At 35.0% G+C, this 17,549-nt stretch overlaps 1 protein-coding gene across 9 annotated transcripts in view; it reads right to left on the bottom strand.

Annotated features, from left to right (window-relative positions):
• The window catches only part of LOC149530434 (FKBP12-interacting protein of 37 kDa-like), a 242,883-nt gene extending 227,475 nt beyond the window's left edge, over positions 1 to 15,408 (bottom strand). For 2 of the 9 annotated variants that reach the window (XR_016358416.1, XM_089808483.1), the window contains exons 1-6: positions 15,316 to 15,408; positions 15,033 to 15,110; positions 14,899 to 14,938; positions 14,764 to 14,807; positions 2,615 to 2,679; positions 2,427 to 2,463 (exon numbers count right to left, since the gene is read on the bottom strand). Coding sequence is in view for 3 of the 9 variants with exons in the window: in XM_089808483.1 (XP_089664609.1) it covers positions 2,427 to 2,463; positions 2,615 to 2,679; positions 14,764 to 14,807; positions 14,899 to 14,938; positions 15,033 to 15,059 (213 nt within the window). In the remaining 6 variants the exon portion in view is untranslated. Of the gene's footprint in view, positions 1 to 2,426; positions 2,464 to 2,614; positions 2,680 to 14,763; positions 14,808 to 14,898; positions 14,939 to 15,032 lie in introns of all 9 variants that reach the window. The other 7 variants (XR_016358417.1, XM_089808485.1, XR_016358414.1 and 4 more) reach the window with 4 other exon arrangements.
• Positions 15,409 to 17,549: the final 2,141 nt, after the last annotated feature.

The raw sequence follows: 17,549 nt of genomic DNA, 5'->3' as shown, positions 1-17,549 counted from the left end.
ACTCATCTTGCAAAAACAACTGAAGAAGCATCAAAATTGAAATCTGACAACACCAAAGTGATCCTGATGATGAAAGACGATGAATGAACCTAACGTGGTTACTTACTATAAATAGATGCTCCCTCCAAAATTCTTGGAGCCCAAATTGGAAGCTTGAAATAAAAACTAAGAGCATCCTCCGACTCCTTTGACTCAACTGAGCTCATCAGAACCAACAATTTGACTTACTATAAATAGTAAGTCCCTCAAACGGAGCCAAAACACACCATAGGCTGCTAGAAAGCCTATAACCACACAGCTAAGACCCTCAAATCCTATTGTCAGCTCACAAGGGTCGCAATGGTGAACTAACCTAGCCAACTACAGGAACCCGCTAAAAATGGGGACATTACAGATAATAGATCTCATGTTGAGTGTTCTCCATGTGTTATTGCATTTTGCTCGAGTAAACTATATTGGAAATTGTGATGTCCTATGAGACTATATATTTGTCTGGTGTGTGTGTTATCCACACCCTGCTTGTGTGTATGCCTTTGCTTGTGGTTGGTTACCATCTCCACGAGCACAGCGGATTGAGCTTGCAAGTTCCATATAGTTGGGAGGCATTGCTAAATATACCACTAGTGGGGATCGATGAACTGGGATGGACTTCCTCCAACTACAGGATTTGGAGTTTGTATGTTGACTCTCTTTCATTATACAGTAACTTGATGGTATTCATGTATATTTGATATTGTAGGTATTAATATTGATCTTTCCTTGTATAATTATGCTTTACAATTACGTATTAATATACTCAAGTGATTGTTGCCTAGATTTGCATGTATCCGATACTCCCCAGTGTAGAGAGTTACATTTCAGTTGTGCTTTAACTTCATGTTAATTTAGATTCTTTTCCTTATGCTCTTTCCCTTAAACATTGCAAATTGGCGTCTTTGTCTAGAGTGTGGTGTATGTGTTATCTCTGGTCTGTAATTTTAAGCATTTTTCAGCAGAATGACATCTACGTTCTAGCATCTCCATTGCTTGGCATCCATGTTTTGGCATCTTCGTAATTTCACATATATGGCCAAGGTTTGTCCTTTGCGAACTCACGAGACTGTTTCAATTTGGACTTTACCAATTTATTTGGTGTGTGCGAGTTTTGGTGTCTACCCAAACAAACTGTCATCTTCATCGCTTCAAGTTGTTATGCAAGTGCAAGTGGTGGGAGTTGAGTTTGTCCTTTGGGTTGGGTGCTCAATGTTGCCTTTTAGGCATAATTCAGCACCTGGACCATATATAAAATATATCATTTAAGCATAAGTGACATTCTTATACTTAAGATATATTTTATATATGCGACAATTCATTTGAGATGGGTTTCGGCTCTCTAGCAATTAAGATAAAGGTTTCAGATTTTGGAGGTTTTCAGGAGATTTCAGACTTACCCAAATTTCAAGCTTCAGCTTTCGACTTTCAGCATGGTGTCCTATGGACTAGTGATTGTAACCTAGGGCCCTTGTCTTGTGTAGGACCATTCAAGGGTTGCTGCTTACTATTCTTGACTATGCTATGATTAGTTGGAAATGGACATGTATGTTTAACCATGCTGGGAACTTTTATTTTGGGGTTAAAAAGAACATCTTGCTTGGGATAGATAGTTCAGTATCTCCCTCTTGGGCCCCATGGATGTTATTTGGATCTCCTTTTGAGTATTCTTGTGATTCATGTAATCTTTGATTCTAAGTTATCGTTAGCACTTGGGGATGTTTGGAAGTGTTAGAAAGACTTTCGCTTGTGTATGTGAACATGTGAGTTATGTCATGTTCCCTATTTTATCATCTTGAATAGATGTTTCATTATTGCACTTAGTTACTCTACGTTGTTGTTAAGTAATTTATTTTAAGAAAAAAATTATTCAATGCATACTTATCCTTGTGTTCTAAGGATTCCCGAGCAAGGCATTGCAATCTTTCTACAACAACATAGAAGACATCTCAAGATCCCTTCCTGAATTCCTAATTAGCCCCCTCGAGACCAAAAAAAGGGCTAACATCAAATCCTTCGTCATGGCTCAAAAAGGGGACATTACAAATCATAACCAGTATAAACATTTCCTTCTTTATTTAAAAAGCATTTTAGAAGAACAATCGGGCTACAATGTGTATGGGCAAAACAGAATCAGTTGAAATGAAATTAGAATGACTTGCATAAAACCAAACAAAACTACTCAGCAGACGAATTATTGTGAAACAAATATCTTTCTTTTTCCAAAGTTAGTTTCTTTCTCCCACAATGCAGAGATCTAGCTTTGTCATAAAAGTAATGCCTACTACGATAAGTTGGTAACTTATTTTGATAAAGTATAGATAGTAGCTTACTCACGCAAGAAAATTAAAAAACAAAAATATAATATATCTTCTTTTCTTTTTTTAAACTTGTACCTGATACACCTTACAATCTTCCTCAGATTTTTTTAAACTGCAACAAAAAGACGTAAATATATTTTGTTAGACATGAAATCCATATCAAACAATGAGGTATGACATCAGAAATCTCTATATATATATACATACATACATATATTATATATATATATATATATATATATATCCTATGAGTCTCATACTACCTGTCTCTAAGGATTAAAACTATTCCTGTAGCTGCACCAGGTGCATGTTCTTCCTCCACATGTTCCTGCCATGTCAACAAATGAATGAGGTGACAAAGTCTTATGTTAAAATGAACCAACAGAATGAATTTAATCAAAAATAATCAAGGAGAAAAATCACAACAGCTGCATCACTTGTGCACAATAGAGAATAAAGTTGAAAACAGGATTCACAAACTTGCAAGAGATGATTACAGGCAAATTTACCATTTCGAAGGATAGTCAAAGTAACTAGACCATAATAAGAATCGACTCACTGATCATGGCCACAGTGCGGCTTGAACTATCTATTTAAACAATCTATGAACTAATTTTCTTCAAAGATCTGTTTTATTAATAAATGTCATATTAAAGCTATCCCAGAGGATTACATTATATTACTCGTTCAACATCATGACCATCCAAATGACACTGAGCACAGAAGCTTCAAACCTCTAGACATATCCTGACTGAAGACTTGAAGAGAATGTTTTCCATTTTGTCGAGTGAGGTGCTGAGAAACTTGCTGGTAGTAAAAGAGTTTTTGATTCCATTTCAAACCATGTACAAAATTAGAGACAAAAAACGAAAGAATCTATCGTCACTGTAAAGTTGACTGATGACTAGCAACTTGTATAGAGATATGTTACATACCCCATAATGTCCAATGGATAGATCCAGAAATGTGACGATAAAAATGTTTTATAGCTTCTTCAAATGGTATTGTTTTCTAGAGATCAGTTGATGCTTCCACTAAAACTTAAGAGTGGACAATTGTTATGTCACCTGTTAGTGGAGCTTCAATATGAGGTGAGAATTAAAAAGGCAGAGTTGCATGGAAACAGATATGATATCAGCTATGGATATGGAAAACTTTCAAGATCCTCTGATACAGATACAACTAAATACAACAATTATAGAAATATTCATATATCCAACTGTTATTAACTTATATAGATGGGCATATAGATTAATACTTAAAAATATTTATTTATATTGATATGTATTTTGGTTTTTAATATTTTAGTTTACAAAATTTGTGTGTTCTCAACTTTTTTTGATTAACAGAATCACTAAATTCAATATTGCACCAAACAATGTGTTGCCAAACCCAATTGTTTTCAATGTGGATCAAATACAGGCTTCGTTTATGGATGAGTCTGGTTATGGCATCCACGTCATTTTAGGAGTGTAAAATTCATATAGAGTATCCAACACTCAGATACATATATCCAGATTCCAGATTGAGGAGAATTATCCAGAAACTTTTTAAACAGTTGTCAAAGCGAATGGAGCAATGAGACAAATTATATGGTGGTTGGATGTAATGTCCTGGATTAAATTAATTCAATAAATTTGTACCAAATGACATCTATTGAGAAATTTATATCTCTTTCAAAAAGCCTTGAATAACCAGACTTGAAAACTAGCAAAAACCTCTTAATTAGATTCAACGATTCTCCAATAGGTTAACAAAGATTTCGACCAAATTCAAAGAACTGAAACTAAAAATTCATGCAAATGAAATTTATTGTTTAAAACTGATTTCTAGCATGAAATACATCATATTTTCTATTAAATATTGCAGCCAAAAGAAGCAAACATCTGCAACAGCTTTACTCTTAAAGAGTTCCAAACTTAGTCCAGAAATCACTCTCCAACACTGTAAACTGATGGAAATCTCATGAAATTTCATACCAAGGTTCTCATCGATAAAATAAATGAAAATACATAAAAGAAACAGAAAACCCACTGTCTAAAATCTTCCATAAACTTCTGCAACACATACAGCCTCAAAAATGAAGAAATCCCTGTACTTGAAACTCAAGCTGCCAAACTAAATTTACCACCCATGAACGAGGAAATAGGCATTAAAGATGAAGACAACATCACCCAGCAAAAGAAGATCTCAAACACAAATTAGAATCTACAACAACACAAAATCAAAAATGGAATTTTAAGAGAAAAATCAGTTTGAGTGTTCACTATTGCACAACCCCTAGAATGCTCTTGCATCAAACATTCCATGTAGAAGAAATGTTCTGTGAGTATTGCAGCTCATGAACACTTGGGAAATTTTGGAACTAAAAATCTGCAATTGGCAAAAGTAAATAAGAACTTCAATTCAGTTTCTCTGAGTTGAGAGTTAATTTTCTGTGAGTTTGGACTATTATGAGAGATCATATTTCTGAGTATTTCTTCTGTCTTATTATTGCCTCAAACAGTTATATTTCCTGTTGCTTGTTGTTGCAAAGTATTTGAAAAATTGATCCCTGTTTAATTTTGATCTTCCTATCATTATTTTGTCACTATATTGTTGCCTTGAGTTCTTGTTCTTTGTTTGTGAGAAGGCTGTCATAATATTGGTATCAGAGCAGCAAGGGATTGGTGACCGTGGTGTGGGCAGAATGTCACCAAGGAGAATGAGAAGAGGTGGTGTTAGAGAAGGCCAAAGAGGTCATGAAGAAAGAGTTCTAGAAATGTTGCAGAATCTAGCAGCAAGGATGGATGTCATGGAATAAGGACAACAAAGATAAGATAAATTTATTAATTCCAACAAGAGACCACAAAAGGGTCTAAGGGACTGAAAGCAGACAACCAAGGCAACCGCCAACAACAGGAGCACCAAACAGTGTACAGAGAAAAAACAAGCAAGAAAGCAAAAGAACTGAAGGGTGAAAAGAAGTAGCAGTCAGTGATGTTAGTGAAGTGGAAGAAGAAGAGGGACACTAGGCTGCTGGTGAAGATGCTTTAGCAGAACCAGAACGATTCAAAGAGAGATTGTAAAGAACAGTAATGAGTGTGAGAAATAGAGGTCCCTACATATTCAGGATGTTTGAATAATGAGGAGCTCACTGATTAGATCAATGACCTGATAAATATTTTGAATGTGGTGGGACTATGTTTAGGTTGGAAAGACGGAAGAAGAAAAAAGAGAAAATTACTTCTTGGGATCGAATAATTGCTAGGTTAAAGGCTAGGTTCCTCCTGGAGACTCCCGAACTAATCTTTTCAAAAGATTGCAAAGCCTTAAACAAAAGGATATGTCAGTGAAGGAATACGTGGAAGAGTGTTATGAGTTGGTGATAGGATTGGGCCACAGGGAAGAAGATTTGGAGAAAATACCAAGGTATTATAATGAATTGAAATTTAATTTGCAAGATGAGATGGGTTTAGTGTTCCCTCGAACTCCTGAGGAAGCCTATCAGTTTTCCATAAAGGCAAAAAAAGGCTTGCAAGAAAGCAAATTAAATAAGGAATTGAGGAAGACACTTAGGGGAAGAGGACAGTGAGCTAGAAGAGGACAGCAACACAATCAACAAGAGGGTCTGGAAGTTCCAATGGGACAGCCAATAATGAAAAAGGAGGCTGTCAAAACAAGGGAGGAAGATCTTATGGAAGAGATGATTTCCAAGGAAGAGGAAGAGGCTTTGCTGGTCAGTGTTTCAAATTTTACCATTAGACTGGCAATTAGAGCTAGAAACGTCCTGAACCTTTGCAAGGAGGTTATACAAGGAATGGGAGAAGCAATCAGATTGTGCAAGCAGATACACCAAGAAGAACCTGAATCCAAAGAGTTATTACTTCTCAAGAGATTATTGTTGAAGCCACCAAAAGAGAATCAAGAACCCATGCAAACAAAAGCTTTGTTCGAGACCAAATGTAAGGCTAAAGATAAAAATTGTAAATTGATTATAGACAAAGGAAGTTCTGATAATCTAGTGGCTACAGAAATGGTACATAAATTGGGTCTTAAGAAAATCAACACATCCTTCTCCCTATAAAGTTTCATTGGCTATAGAACGGGCATCAATTGTTAGCAGACAAACAAGCTTTGGTTGAATTTCAAGTTGGTAGTTATAAGGAAATGGATCTTAAGAAAATCAACACATCCTTCTCTCTATAAAGTTTCATTGGCTATAGAAGAGGCATCAATTGTTAGTAGACAATCAAGCTCTGATTGAATTTCAAATTGGTAGTTATAAGGATAGAGTCATGTGATCTTTTGCCAATGGATGTGTCGTGTGTTGCTTGGTAGACCTTGGCAGTTCAATAGGAAAATTGTGCATAATGGAAGACATAACATGTACACTTTTAGGAAGCATGGCATCAAGCATACATTAATGCCTATGCAAGAACAAGTAGAAGGCAGTAGTAATAGTAGCAGCAGCAGCAAAATAATTGGAAAAGATTTCTTATATGACACGAAAAATAACAAAGTGGGATATGCTTTGATACTTGTTAAGGAATTTAAGACATGTGATAGAGTGTAACTGATAACAATTTTATTTCTGATTTATCAACTGAATTAACTTATGTATGCAGAATTATCAATGTTCACAATGTATTTTCTGTGCTCAACAAGTCATAGAGATCACAATATAATGTGACTTAAATAATAAATGAATCGCTGAAGATATCGAATGCAGTAGATACCAATATGCCATGTGAATGATATGTTCTCCACAGCATTCAATTCATATAATTTATTGAATGGAATAGTCATGTCCCTACGTGGACATGACTGTTCAAAAATAATCACACACTAACATATGTTAGCAACCCCCGATAATGATAAATGCCGAACACCATAATCACAGGTTTGATCAATATTAATATGGCTCAATCAATATTATTGATAAGGCCCGATCACTATTGTTATCAAGGGCCAATCAGGTATTATGATCAAGGCCTGATCAGGGTCCTGTCTTTGTTAAGACATATCCACAACAATGAGATTCAATCTGATCTGACAGATATCAATACAATAAATCATTTCATCCAATTTGAATATCGGTATATATTTATATGTGTGTGTGCAAGTTTATATATATATATATAAAACAGATGTAAGAATATTCATACATATACATTAATATATACAATTTTCATTTGACTTACTATATTGTTTCAATTCGACTAAAGCTATATCTTTAACACTCCCTGTCAGCGAGGGAGGATTGAATCATCATAATTATGTCATCACAGCAATATTCTCTTGATGTGTACACTAGCATAAGCCTCAAGATGCCTAAGAAAATATGTCATATCCTGGAAGGATATGGATTATCTGATTTCTGGCTCCAGGACAGCAAATGAATGTAGTCTATCAGATAATGTTCATGACATCAAGGACAACAACTAAATGTAGTCCACCATAACTGATATCATGATCTCCAACTCAATCCAGGACTTTAATCTAATGTAGTCTATCATGATTCATTTATTATCATGACCTCTGACACAATCCGGGACAGCAAATCAATGTAGTCTATCATGATAATGGATCAAGAACTCAAAAAAACAACTTAAGTAGTATCATGATCTCCAGCTCACTCCGAGACAACAACTTAATGTAGTCAATCATGATGCTTTCATTATCATAATTTCTGGCACATTTCGAGACAAAAACTTAATGTATTCTATGATAACAGGTCAAGCTATTGTTAAGATCGCCACCTTATAGTAGTGATCTTACAAATATATCAATGAAAGATCATCATCTTTCATGAAATAATACACATATGCACAATAGTAACTCTTTTAACATTTAAAATATAAAGAGTTACATTTAATATATAAATGAATATATATTAAATTTAAACATGACTGAGACTCACTCTTAGGAATTACAATTACATCTTAGTCATTCCAAGTTTACCTCTAAAGTACTCAACTTTTAATTTTGCAAGAGGTTTGCTAAATATGTTGGTAGTGTGATCTTTAGTGTTGATATATACCAACTTGATAAAATTTCTATCTACCATATCTCCGATGTAGTGATAGGGGATTAGTATATGCTTGGATTTGTTATGGAAAACTGGATTCACTGATAGTTTAATGCAGCTTTGATTATCACAGTGTATAACTATGGGATTCAGGGACTTCACAAATATTCCAACCAGTAACTTCCTTAACCATACTGCTTCTTGAGCTCCCATAGAGGCGGCTATGTATTGTGCTTCAGTGGAACTCTAAGCAACTGCAGATTGCTTCCTGCTAAACCAAGATATTATAGTAGATCCAAAGCTAAAAGATCCTATAGTGCTTTTAAGATCGGTAAAGCGGCAAGCCCAATCAGAATCTGAATAACCTTGAAGTTGTATCTCAACATTGTCATATTTTAGACCAAGTCCAACGGTACCACACAAGTATCTCAAAATGTGCTTGGCTTCCATGAGATGAATCTTCTTAGGTTCACACATGAATTGACTTAATGCATTTGTTGCATAACAAATATCAAGACGAGTATTCACCAAGTACATTAGAGATCCAATTATCTGTCTTTAGTATGTGGGATCTATAGGTTCAGAGTCAAATGCTTCACTTTTGAGCTTATGAAGGTTTGTCTCCATAGATGTAGATAATGGTTTACAATACGGCATGCCAAATTCGTTCAATATGTCAATAGTACATTTGCCTTGGCTTAGGAAATTTTCCTTTTGCCATACTTCTAATCCCAAAAAGTAGTGTAAAAGACCTAGATCTTTCATTTGAAATTCATATGTAAGGTCTTGTTTACGCTTTGTAATAAAATAATCTTCCCCTATTATTAGAAGATCATCAACATACAGGACAAGTATTAGCATATCACCATCTGATACTTTGAAGTATATGTTAGGATCTGCTTCATTCCTAGAGTACCCTAGTTTGATAAGGTAACTATATATCCTCTGATACCATGCCCTAGGGGCTTGTTTAAGGCCATAGAGAGCTTTCTTTAGTTTACATACATGTGTGTTCTTGTCATGGATGACAAAACCTTCTGGTTGTTCTAGATATACTTCTTCGTTGATAACACCATTTAAAAATGTCATTTTTACGTCCATTTCATGTATCTTCCACCCTTTAGATGTATCAATGGCAATAATGGTTTTGACGGATGTATATCAAGAACAGGGGCGAATGTTTCTTCATAATCAATTCCAACCTTCTGAGTGAACCCTCTAACAACAAATCTAGCTTTGTGTTTTTCAATACTACCAACAGGTGCCTATTTGATTTTGAATAACCATTTTAGAGGAGACAACATATTCATTCTTATGTCTAGGTACAATATCCCAAACATCAATTTTTAATATGGATTGGTATTCCTCAATCATGGCATGTTTCCAAGCTTGAGATTTTAAGGCTTCTTCATCATCTCAAAGTTCTAATTTAGTGGGCTCATTTATATGTGCGACATAGCATGAGTGACTTCTTGTTTTCGTACTTTCTCTAATGATTTCATCAGGGGCTACATTGTTTTCTTCAATCATTTTCCTTGCCCATAGTGGTCTTTTCTTATTGGGTGGATTTTGATCATTCTTAGGATTAGATGATGTGGGCTCATGATCTTTTGAACAATTCTCCCTCTCAATCGTTGAACTTTCATCTAACTTTGAGATTGGTTCATCATTTGGTTCTTCTATATTTTTAGAAGTTTTATATGCTACATCTTCTTCAAATTTAATATCCCTACCAATTTCAATTGTTCTTGACCCTAGTATGTATACCCTATAAGCTTTGGAAGATTCACTATAACCGACAAATATACCTTTCCTTCCTAAGGGTTCTAATTTAGACCTCTTCTCTTTAGGAACAAAAATATATACAGGACATCCAAAGATTCTTAAGTGACCATGGAGGAAACTCTGTAGTTAAGCACGCTCAAGCTAGAGTAGTACTAGGATGGTTGACCTCCCATGAAATCCTAGTGCTTCACCTTTTGTGAGCATCACCTAGATCTAATGAGTGCTAAGTGCTCCATTTATTCTCATGAGAGATGGATTCATGTTGAATCACTACTCATGATATATGGGTCAATGAGTTTGACTCAAAAACTACACAATTAAATCCTGACAGCAATATCACAATTTAATAATAATTTGGCCACTACAGTAATATTAGCTCCCAAAATACTTATCCTTCTAATATACTGTCTAAAATAGGAGTCACACCTATTAGTTCCCCATGCGAACAAATGCACTTTCCAAAAATAGAAAGGGTCCCTCTCAATCATCACCATGCTTACCATAAATAGTAAGTACATGAAACTAAGCCCAAACGAACTCCAATTTGAGCCAAACAAAGACCAAACTAGAACATATTGAACTATACAGAAGGCAAGACCCTCCCATAACCGAGCCTCCGCCTTAGAAGTCCCTCTATCTACAATAATTAGCCTATGAGGGTCAATTATAGACTAACCCCAATACAAAACAAGAACAAACTAAAATAGGGCCACTACACCAACCCTTTTGTTTACCCTAAAAGGCCCATAATAACACAGCTTCAACTTCTCTGCTCCACTTCTCTTAAGTGAGGACTATATGTGGGGTTGAAGCATAAGATAAACTATGTCATCCGCCTCTAATATCCACTTGACACTTCGCCTAATCTACATATTATTTATGTTGGTTTTGCGCCTTCTACATATTTTCCCTTAAGGATCTCATAATATCCTAGATTTCCTGAAGTAATTCCCTAGCCTTAAGGTCTCTGTTGTCACTAAGGAGCAAATCTTAGTAGTTTGGAGCATCATGCCCATAGAGAACCATGAAAGGTGTCGTCTGGATAGACGTGATATTTAGTGTTATAGCAATACTTGCCCAGGTGCAACCACTTCACCCATGCCTCCGATGCCTTGCTATGTAATTTCGCAAATAGCCCTCAACCCATTTATTCACTATATATGTTTGTCCATCGATTTGAGGATGGTAACTAGGTCTAAGAGTGAGCTCAGTCCCACATAGTCTAAAAAGTTCCTGACAAAAGAGACTCACAAACCTATTGTCTTAATCACTAACTATGGTTCGAGGTAATCCATGCAATCTAAATCATAGTTGGAAAACTCACCAAAGCCAAAAACTCGCCAAGCCCCCAAAAATTTTAATCAGGAAAAACTTAGCTATCTTTTTAAAAAACTCAGGAAAACTTGAGAACCTAAAAAAACCGCTAAAATTTAATTCAAAATAGATTTCTTTGCAAATTTCAATGAGAAGATGCATCTAATGAGTTCATTATAGAGAACACAAAAGAAACAAGCAGGAGTTTAGATATATATATAAATGCATAGTGGGTACAAAATTGCATTCTCATGCGGAATACTAATGGCAGGAAGCATAATAGTAAATAGTTTGTGTCAAACTAGAAGTAAAAACATCATTACAATCACATCTTCCTCTTCCTAGCTCTACTAGCATACTGTAACTCTCTATTTTACATAATATATATAGGCTTTTTGCCATTTGTTTTTAACAAAAAAAAAAAAATTAAAATTTTTTAAAAAAGAGTTTTCTAAAATCTCACCGATTTTTTGCAAAAACTCGGTGATTAATCGGCGATTTTTTCTGTAGCCGAGTCACGATTAAATCTGTGGAAAACTCACCAGTCCCAAAAACTTGCCGATTATTTGGCAATTATGCCAACTATGATCTAAATATCTCTCTGAACAATAGTTCAACTACCTACATCATTGTATATGTAGATGCAATGGCAAAGAAGTGTACAAACTTCGTCAAAAGATCCACCACCACATAGATACAATCTCTGACTTGGGACTTAGGTAAGCCCATAATAAAATTCATCAATGCATTGTTCTACTTCTTCACTAGAATGGGTAGGGGCTACAACTACCAGCCCTAAAATGAGCGCTCATGTTCATTATGTTGGCAGACCAGCCATACTCTTACATGTCGTAATACATCTATTTTGAGCCCCTTCCATGTAAAGCATTCTCTCAACTGCCTCTAGATTTTGAAGTTTCTTTAGTGACCTATCATAGGTGAGTCATGGAAAGCTCTCAAGATCTTCTGCTTAATTGCAAATCTAGATACTAACCAACTCTGATCCTTATGAATGATCGAATCATTTACCACTGAATACCCTTCATCCTACATAGTACAATTAATGATGCTCATAGCTCGCTTGTCCTTAGCATACTCTATTGAAATCAGCTCTCTCCAGCTGTCTAATATAGCTCCCAAAGCATATAAGTGAGGTCTCTGAGACAATGCATCAGCAATTATGTTTTTCTACCCTTTAACGAAAACTATGTCGAAAGCATGTCTGTAGTTTGCTGACCCATTTTTGTTGTCTCTCATTCAATTCCTTCCAACCAAGAAAATGTTTTAGGCTGTTATGATTTGTTTAATTGTGAATTTGCTGCCCACTAAATATTGTCTGAATTTAGCCAAGGCATGCATAATGGCCAACATTTCCTTGTCATAAATGTTGTAACCCCGCTCGATGCCTTTCAGCTTCCTACTTTCAAAAGCAATAGGATGCCTATCCTACATCAAAACTGCCCCAACTCCAACTCTTAAGATTCTAATTTCTAAATTCTTGTTGATGATGTTGAATTCTGTTTTTTTTTAATTCAAAACTCTTAACTCTTGAATTTCAAAATTGAAAGTCTTAATAGGTTGCTAGTTTATCATCATCCGAGAGGAACTAGAGCACATACTCCTTCATGCACTCAATAAAATACAATAGATTGCCTTCCAAGAAGGCAGGCGCCATGGTTTTTGTGCATTCCACCTTGAGGCTTACAACACACGAAAACAACAAAAAAGGGGAGGCAAAGCATGCGGATGTTGAGCCAGAGCATGCAGACTTGGAAGACTTGATTGCCCGCTTTGATGCACTTGTAATTAACGACGATGATCACGAGCTACCTACTGATGTTGAGACTGACATTGCTAGTACCAATGGTAGCAGCACTTTTTGTGATTCTAATTTGTAACAGCAGAATTATGATGATTTGTTTGATGGCTTTTCATGATATTCAATCACTAGTGGCTGACTATTCATGTTGACATTATTGTTTTTGGACCTAAACATTTATATGGTGGTGTGTGTGTGTGTGTGTGTGTATATTTTTTATTTTATTTTTAAATTTTAAACATAAAGCTTGTATGGACGAACCCAAAACGAATCTGAACCCAGCCCAAAGAAAATTGGAAAAATTTTGAACCGGAATCCAAACCGACAACTTAGACAATAAACACTTGCAATCCCAACTATATCTATATGGCATTCAATTCATTTACTTTAAATGCACCTGTGCTATTCATGCTTCGGTTTATTTTCAATCACCTCAGACCCTTTGTTTAATTCTTTAAACCCTCAGAGCTAGAGCTATGACTCTTTATTCTGAACTTTCTTAAGAAAGCAATTGAAGTCAATCAATTTTTTACTTAAGGTAAACTTTGAACTATATTTGAGTTGTTCGCTTAAACATATTGTTTAAAAGGTATCATAAGAAACAATTTATTTATGATTAGGACTTTCAAAGTTTTGACAAAAAATTTAAAATATGACATATTCAAGAGAGAAATGGACATTCGCAAGATTCCATGACTTAAATGCATATGAGTTTGTTTAGAACAACCTATAATTCATGCATTTCTAAGTAACAACCTAAATTAGTAGAGAAATCATCACCCATGACAAATACTTCTTCACCATGCAGATACATGTTCAGCCACAAATTCCAAACAGCTTAGCATTTCCATGTATAGTCCTGCTAAAGCTCTAACTTTAAAATGTATTGTCTGTTGCTACAATGAGAATCAGTGTTCATCTTTATGTTGATTTTAATCAACCAGGCAAAAAGAGAAAAGCCTTGTGTGTGCATGACTAGTTCTAAATTATTTTCCCCAACTTATATCATTTTAAGTCTATCACATTCTGTATACTTCATTGCTATGTAAGACTCAAATACATATATGTGCGTATATACATATCACCCACAAATCATGCATTGCTATGAAGTCCTGTGAATCAAAAGAGAAATCCGCATCCATGAGCAATTGAGTATTCAACATCCGTACGTACTTTCAACTATAAAAGTATCCTTCACATTTTCCAATCCTGCTAATTTCTAACTTTATAAAGCATTGCGGCAATGAGAATCAGTACCTTATATTGATTAATCTACCACACAAAAAGAGAACATCTTTGGTTAAATGCCGTGTGTATGTGGGTGCACCAGTGTATTCTTGCTTCAACATTCCACCAATAATTGTCTTCTTCAAAATTGAGAATGTATTTTTCCACGACGATAATATCATTTTAACTCCATGAGATTATATATAATATTCTTGCCTCATAATGATATAATAAACTAAAAAATTACGTGTAAATACCTTGAAGTCTTCATCATCATCTACAGGACGAGGCCGCTTGTTGCCTGCAATAATGGATAGTTGGATACACTAAATAGTTAGCATTTCTTGGTCAATTCTCTGAACAAAATGAAAGAGCTCGGATTTTGGACAAACGTGTAAGGTTTCCTGCATAATCTCCACCAAAATCATCATCCTGTGAAAGGTCAAAGAGAAATTTGTTTCAAGGTACATAATAAATAAAATATATATGCAACAATACAAAAGAATAGTTGGAGGAATCAGCATACATCATCCAGGTTAGGGGACCTGGCCATGGCGGTGACACAACTCAGCGCCAAATGCTTATTCCGTTTTCCTTACTCCCTCTGAGCGCACACACAATCAGATTATTTAGGGGAAAATCGTCACATTATATAAACATCATTTCTAAATTCCCCTACAATGGTTCAAGCACAATTCTTGTTCTCTACAGCGATATACCAAGTCAATCACACTGATCTCAAAAGGAAAGATGAGAAAATAACAGGCGAAAAAGAGGACATTTGAGACAATTGTTAGGAATGCCCACACCGGAGCCAAATGCTTGAACTCCTATCGACTTTTCCTTGGCTTAGTTCAGTTCATGTAACAGTTTCGAGCGTAGCAGTATGGCATATATTTTAAGCTTTAAGTTTTAATGGGATCAATTTGATTTTTATTATAGCAAATTAATACAGTTATAATAATGTCAGTAATGTCTCCTAATTAAATAAAAACAGTTAAAGCTTATTTTATTAAAAATGGTGGGTGAAAGAAATTTTAAGAGTGTTATTTTGGGGGAGATAATAGTTTTGTCATTGTTATTCTTAATTATTGTTCTTAAAAAGGTTTTAAAATAAATTATATGTACTAATAAATGATCACACATTATCAATAGTTCATCATGTTTTACACTTTTTGGGGGTGGTGATTGATCAATTTGTACATCATTATTGAGATATTTCATTAAGACTTTTGGGACATTTAACCATTAAGTACTAGTATTTTTTGTGTGAGCAACTGTTAGTGCATGAACATAGTGGGTATTGAGCAAGCATTTTGAAATGACATTTTCTAACTATTTTGCATTGCACAATCCAATCCATACCTAAAAGCCAAAACCTTAGCTTTTGGAGGGACACCAAGAAAATTAGCAAAATCTAACATACGGTTTAGGAGTTCTAGGTGCACAAAGTTATAATCTAAATAGCTATTGGGTCTTTTCCCTAGTGGCTTAGTACCTACTTTAGTCATATTTTTTAACAATTATAATTTTATAATTATAATATTAATCATATTTTATTTTGTCATTAAAAATTATAATGTAAAATTCTATTGGTGAGTTAATTATGATGAAAAATAAAATTTTAACAAATTGTAAATATCGTTATTGTTTATAATAAGCAGCAACAAAAGGGTGTTGGTTCATGGTACAATGACAACACACTAGATACACATTAACAACATATTAAAAGTACCTAAAGCACATAGAAAAGCAAAACAGAAAGTCTATCAAAAACCATCATAAGAAAAGCAGAGCACCGCCATTTATCATCAGACTAGAACTTAGGATAAGCATAAACCATAATAAAGTACCTAAACAAAATATTAAGTCTGGAAAGCATAAAAAGCCACATAGGGTTGGAACCAACTTAACCATCTTAGTCTTAGCATTAAAACTATAAAAGAAGGTGTAAAGCTAGCAGAGTTTACAAGATGGCACCACATAAGAAAAAACATCAATTACCTTTCTCCAACCCGGCAACCCCTTTGATGGAAGAACATTCACTCACTCCTAATGAAGGAAGTTGAAGAGCTCTCTAGCATCATCAGCCTTAATCAAGTTACCAATTGATGCCTTTTCATGGAGTAGGCAAAAAGTGGTAGTAAAGATGTCCATAACTTTCAGCATAAACTTTCTCACATGCCTTAGACGGTTGCTGATATCAACCATTTCCTCCTTCAATTGCTTCACATACATCTCTAGACCAACAATTTGGTGTTTGAACTTACCTACCACAACATTGGAGCCAAAGTTATTTTTTTAGCCCTTTCATTGTTAGAATGATTTAGAATAATAGAGAGGGGAGGTGAATCAATTATCCTCGGGTCTAGATGTACCAATTCAACTTTTAATCACTTCAAATACTTCATATCTAATCATTAAGTAGCTCAATCTCTATACCAAATAATCAACAACATAAAACTTGTCATCCATTTTCCTAATAGTAACAAACTTTGCAGAATGTAAAACATAAAACATCTCAAGTAACATCCACAAGAGGAAGAAGGAGAAGGAGAAGCCCCTTGATGATATTCATTTGAAGACTGTCAAGGCAGAGGCCATGGCAAAGCTGGAGCTCAAGACTACGGAGTTGGTCAAAGAAACGGTGCCCTGATTGGTGCTCCTAGTTTTTTGTCTGTCCCCTAGATTTTGGTGGTTTTTGTCTATCTTTTCCTCTTTGTGGATGTTTTTTTTTTTTAGTTTAGTTATGGTGGCCTGGTTTGGCCTATTGTTTTTGTTTCTTTGTTGCTAACACTGGACTTTAAGTAATATTTGGTTGTTAACTGGTGGGTTTCAGGCACCCCTATAAAAAACTTGTTTTACTCAATCAAAAACATCCACACAAGTATGACACCAGGATTTAATGTAGAAACCCAATTTGGGAAAAACCACCAGTAACATGCTACCAATTTTTCATTCTTTTGAAGTGAGCTCTATGAGGAGACAACCATGTTTAAGGTTACAAAACACATTGTTTTTTATTAAGGAAAACAGGTTTTAA

Source organism: Cupressus sempervirens, chromosome 11, assembly GCF_028749045.1.
Source record: "Cupressus sempervirens isolate cs-2001-9-10 chromosome 11, ASM2874904v1, whole genome shotgun sequence".
Taxonomy (NCBI): Eukaryota; Viridiplantae; Streptophyta; class Pinopsida; order Cupressales; family Cupressaceae; genus Cupressus; species Cupressus sempervirens.
Note: the sequence above shows the minus strand (reverse complement) of the source record. Positions and strands in the feature narration are given on the sequence as shown.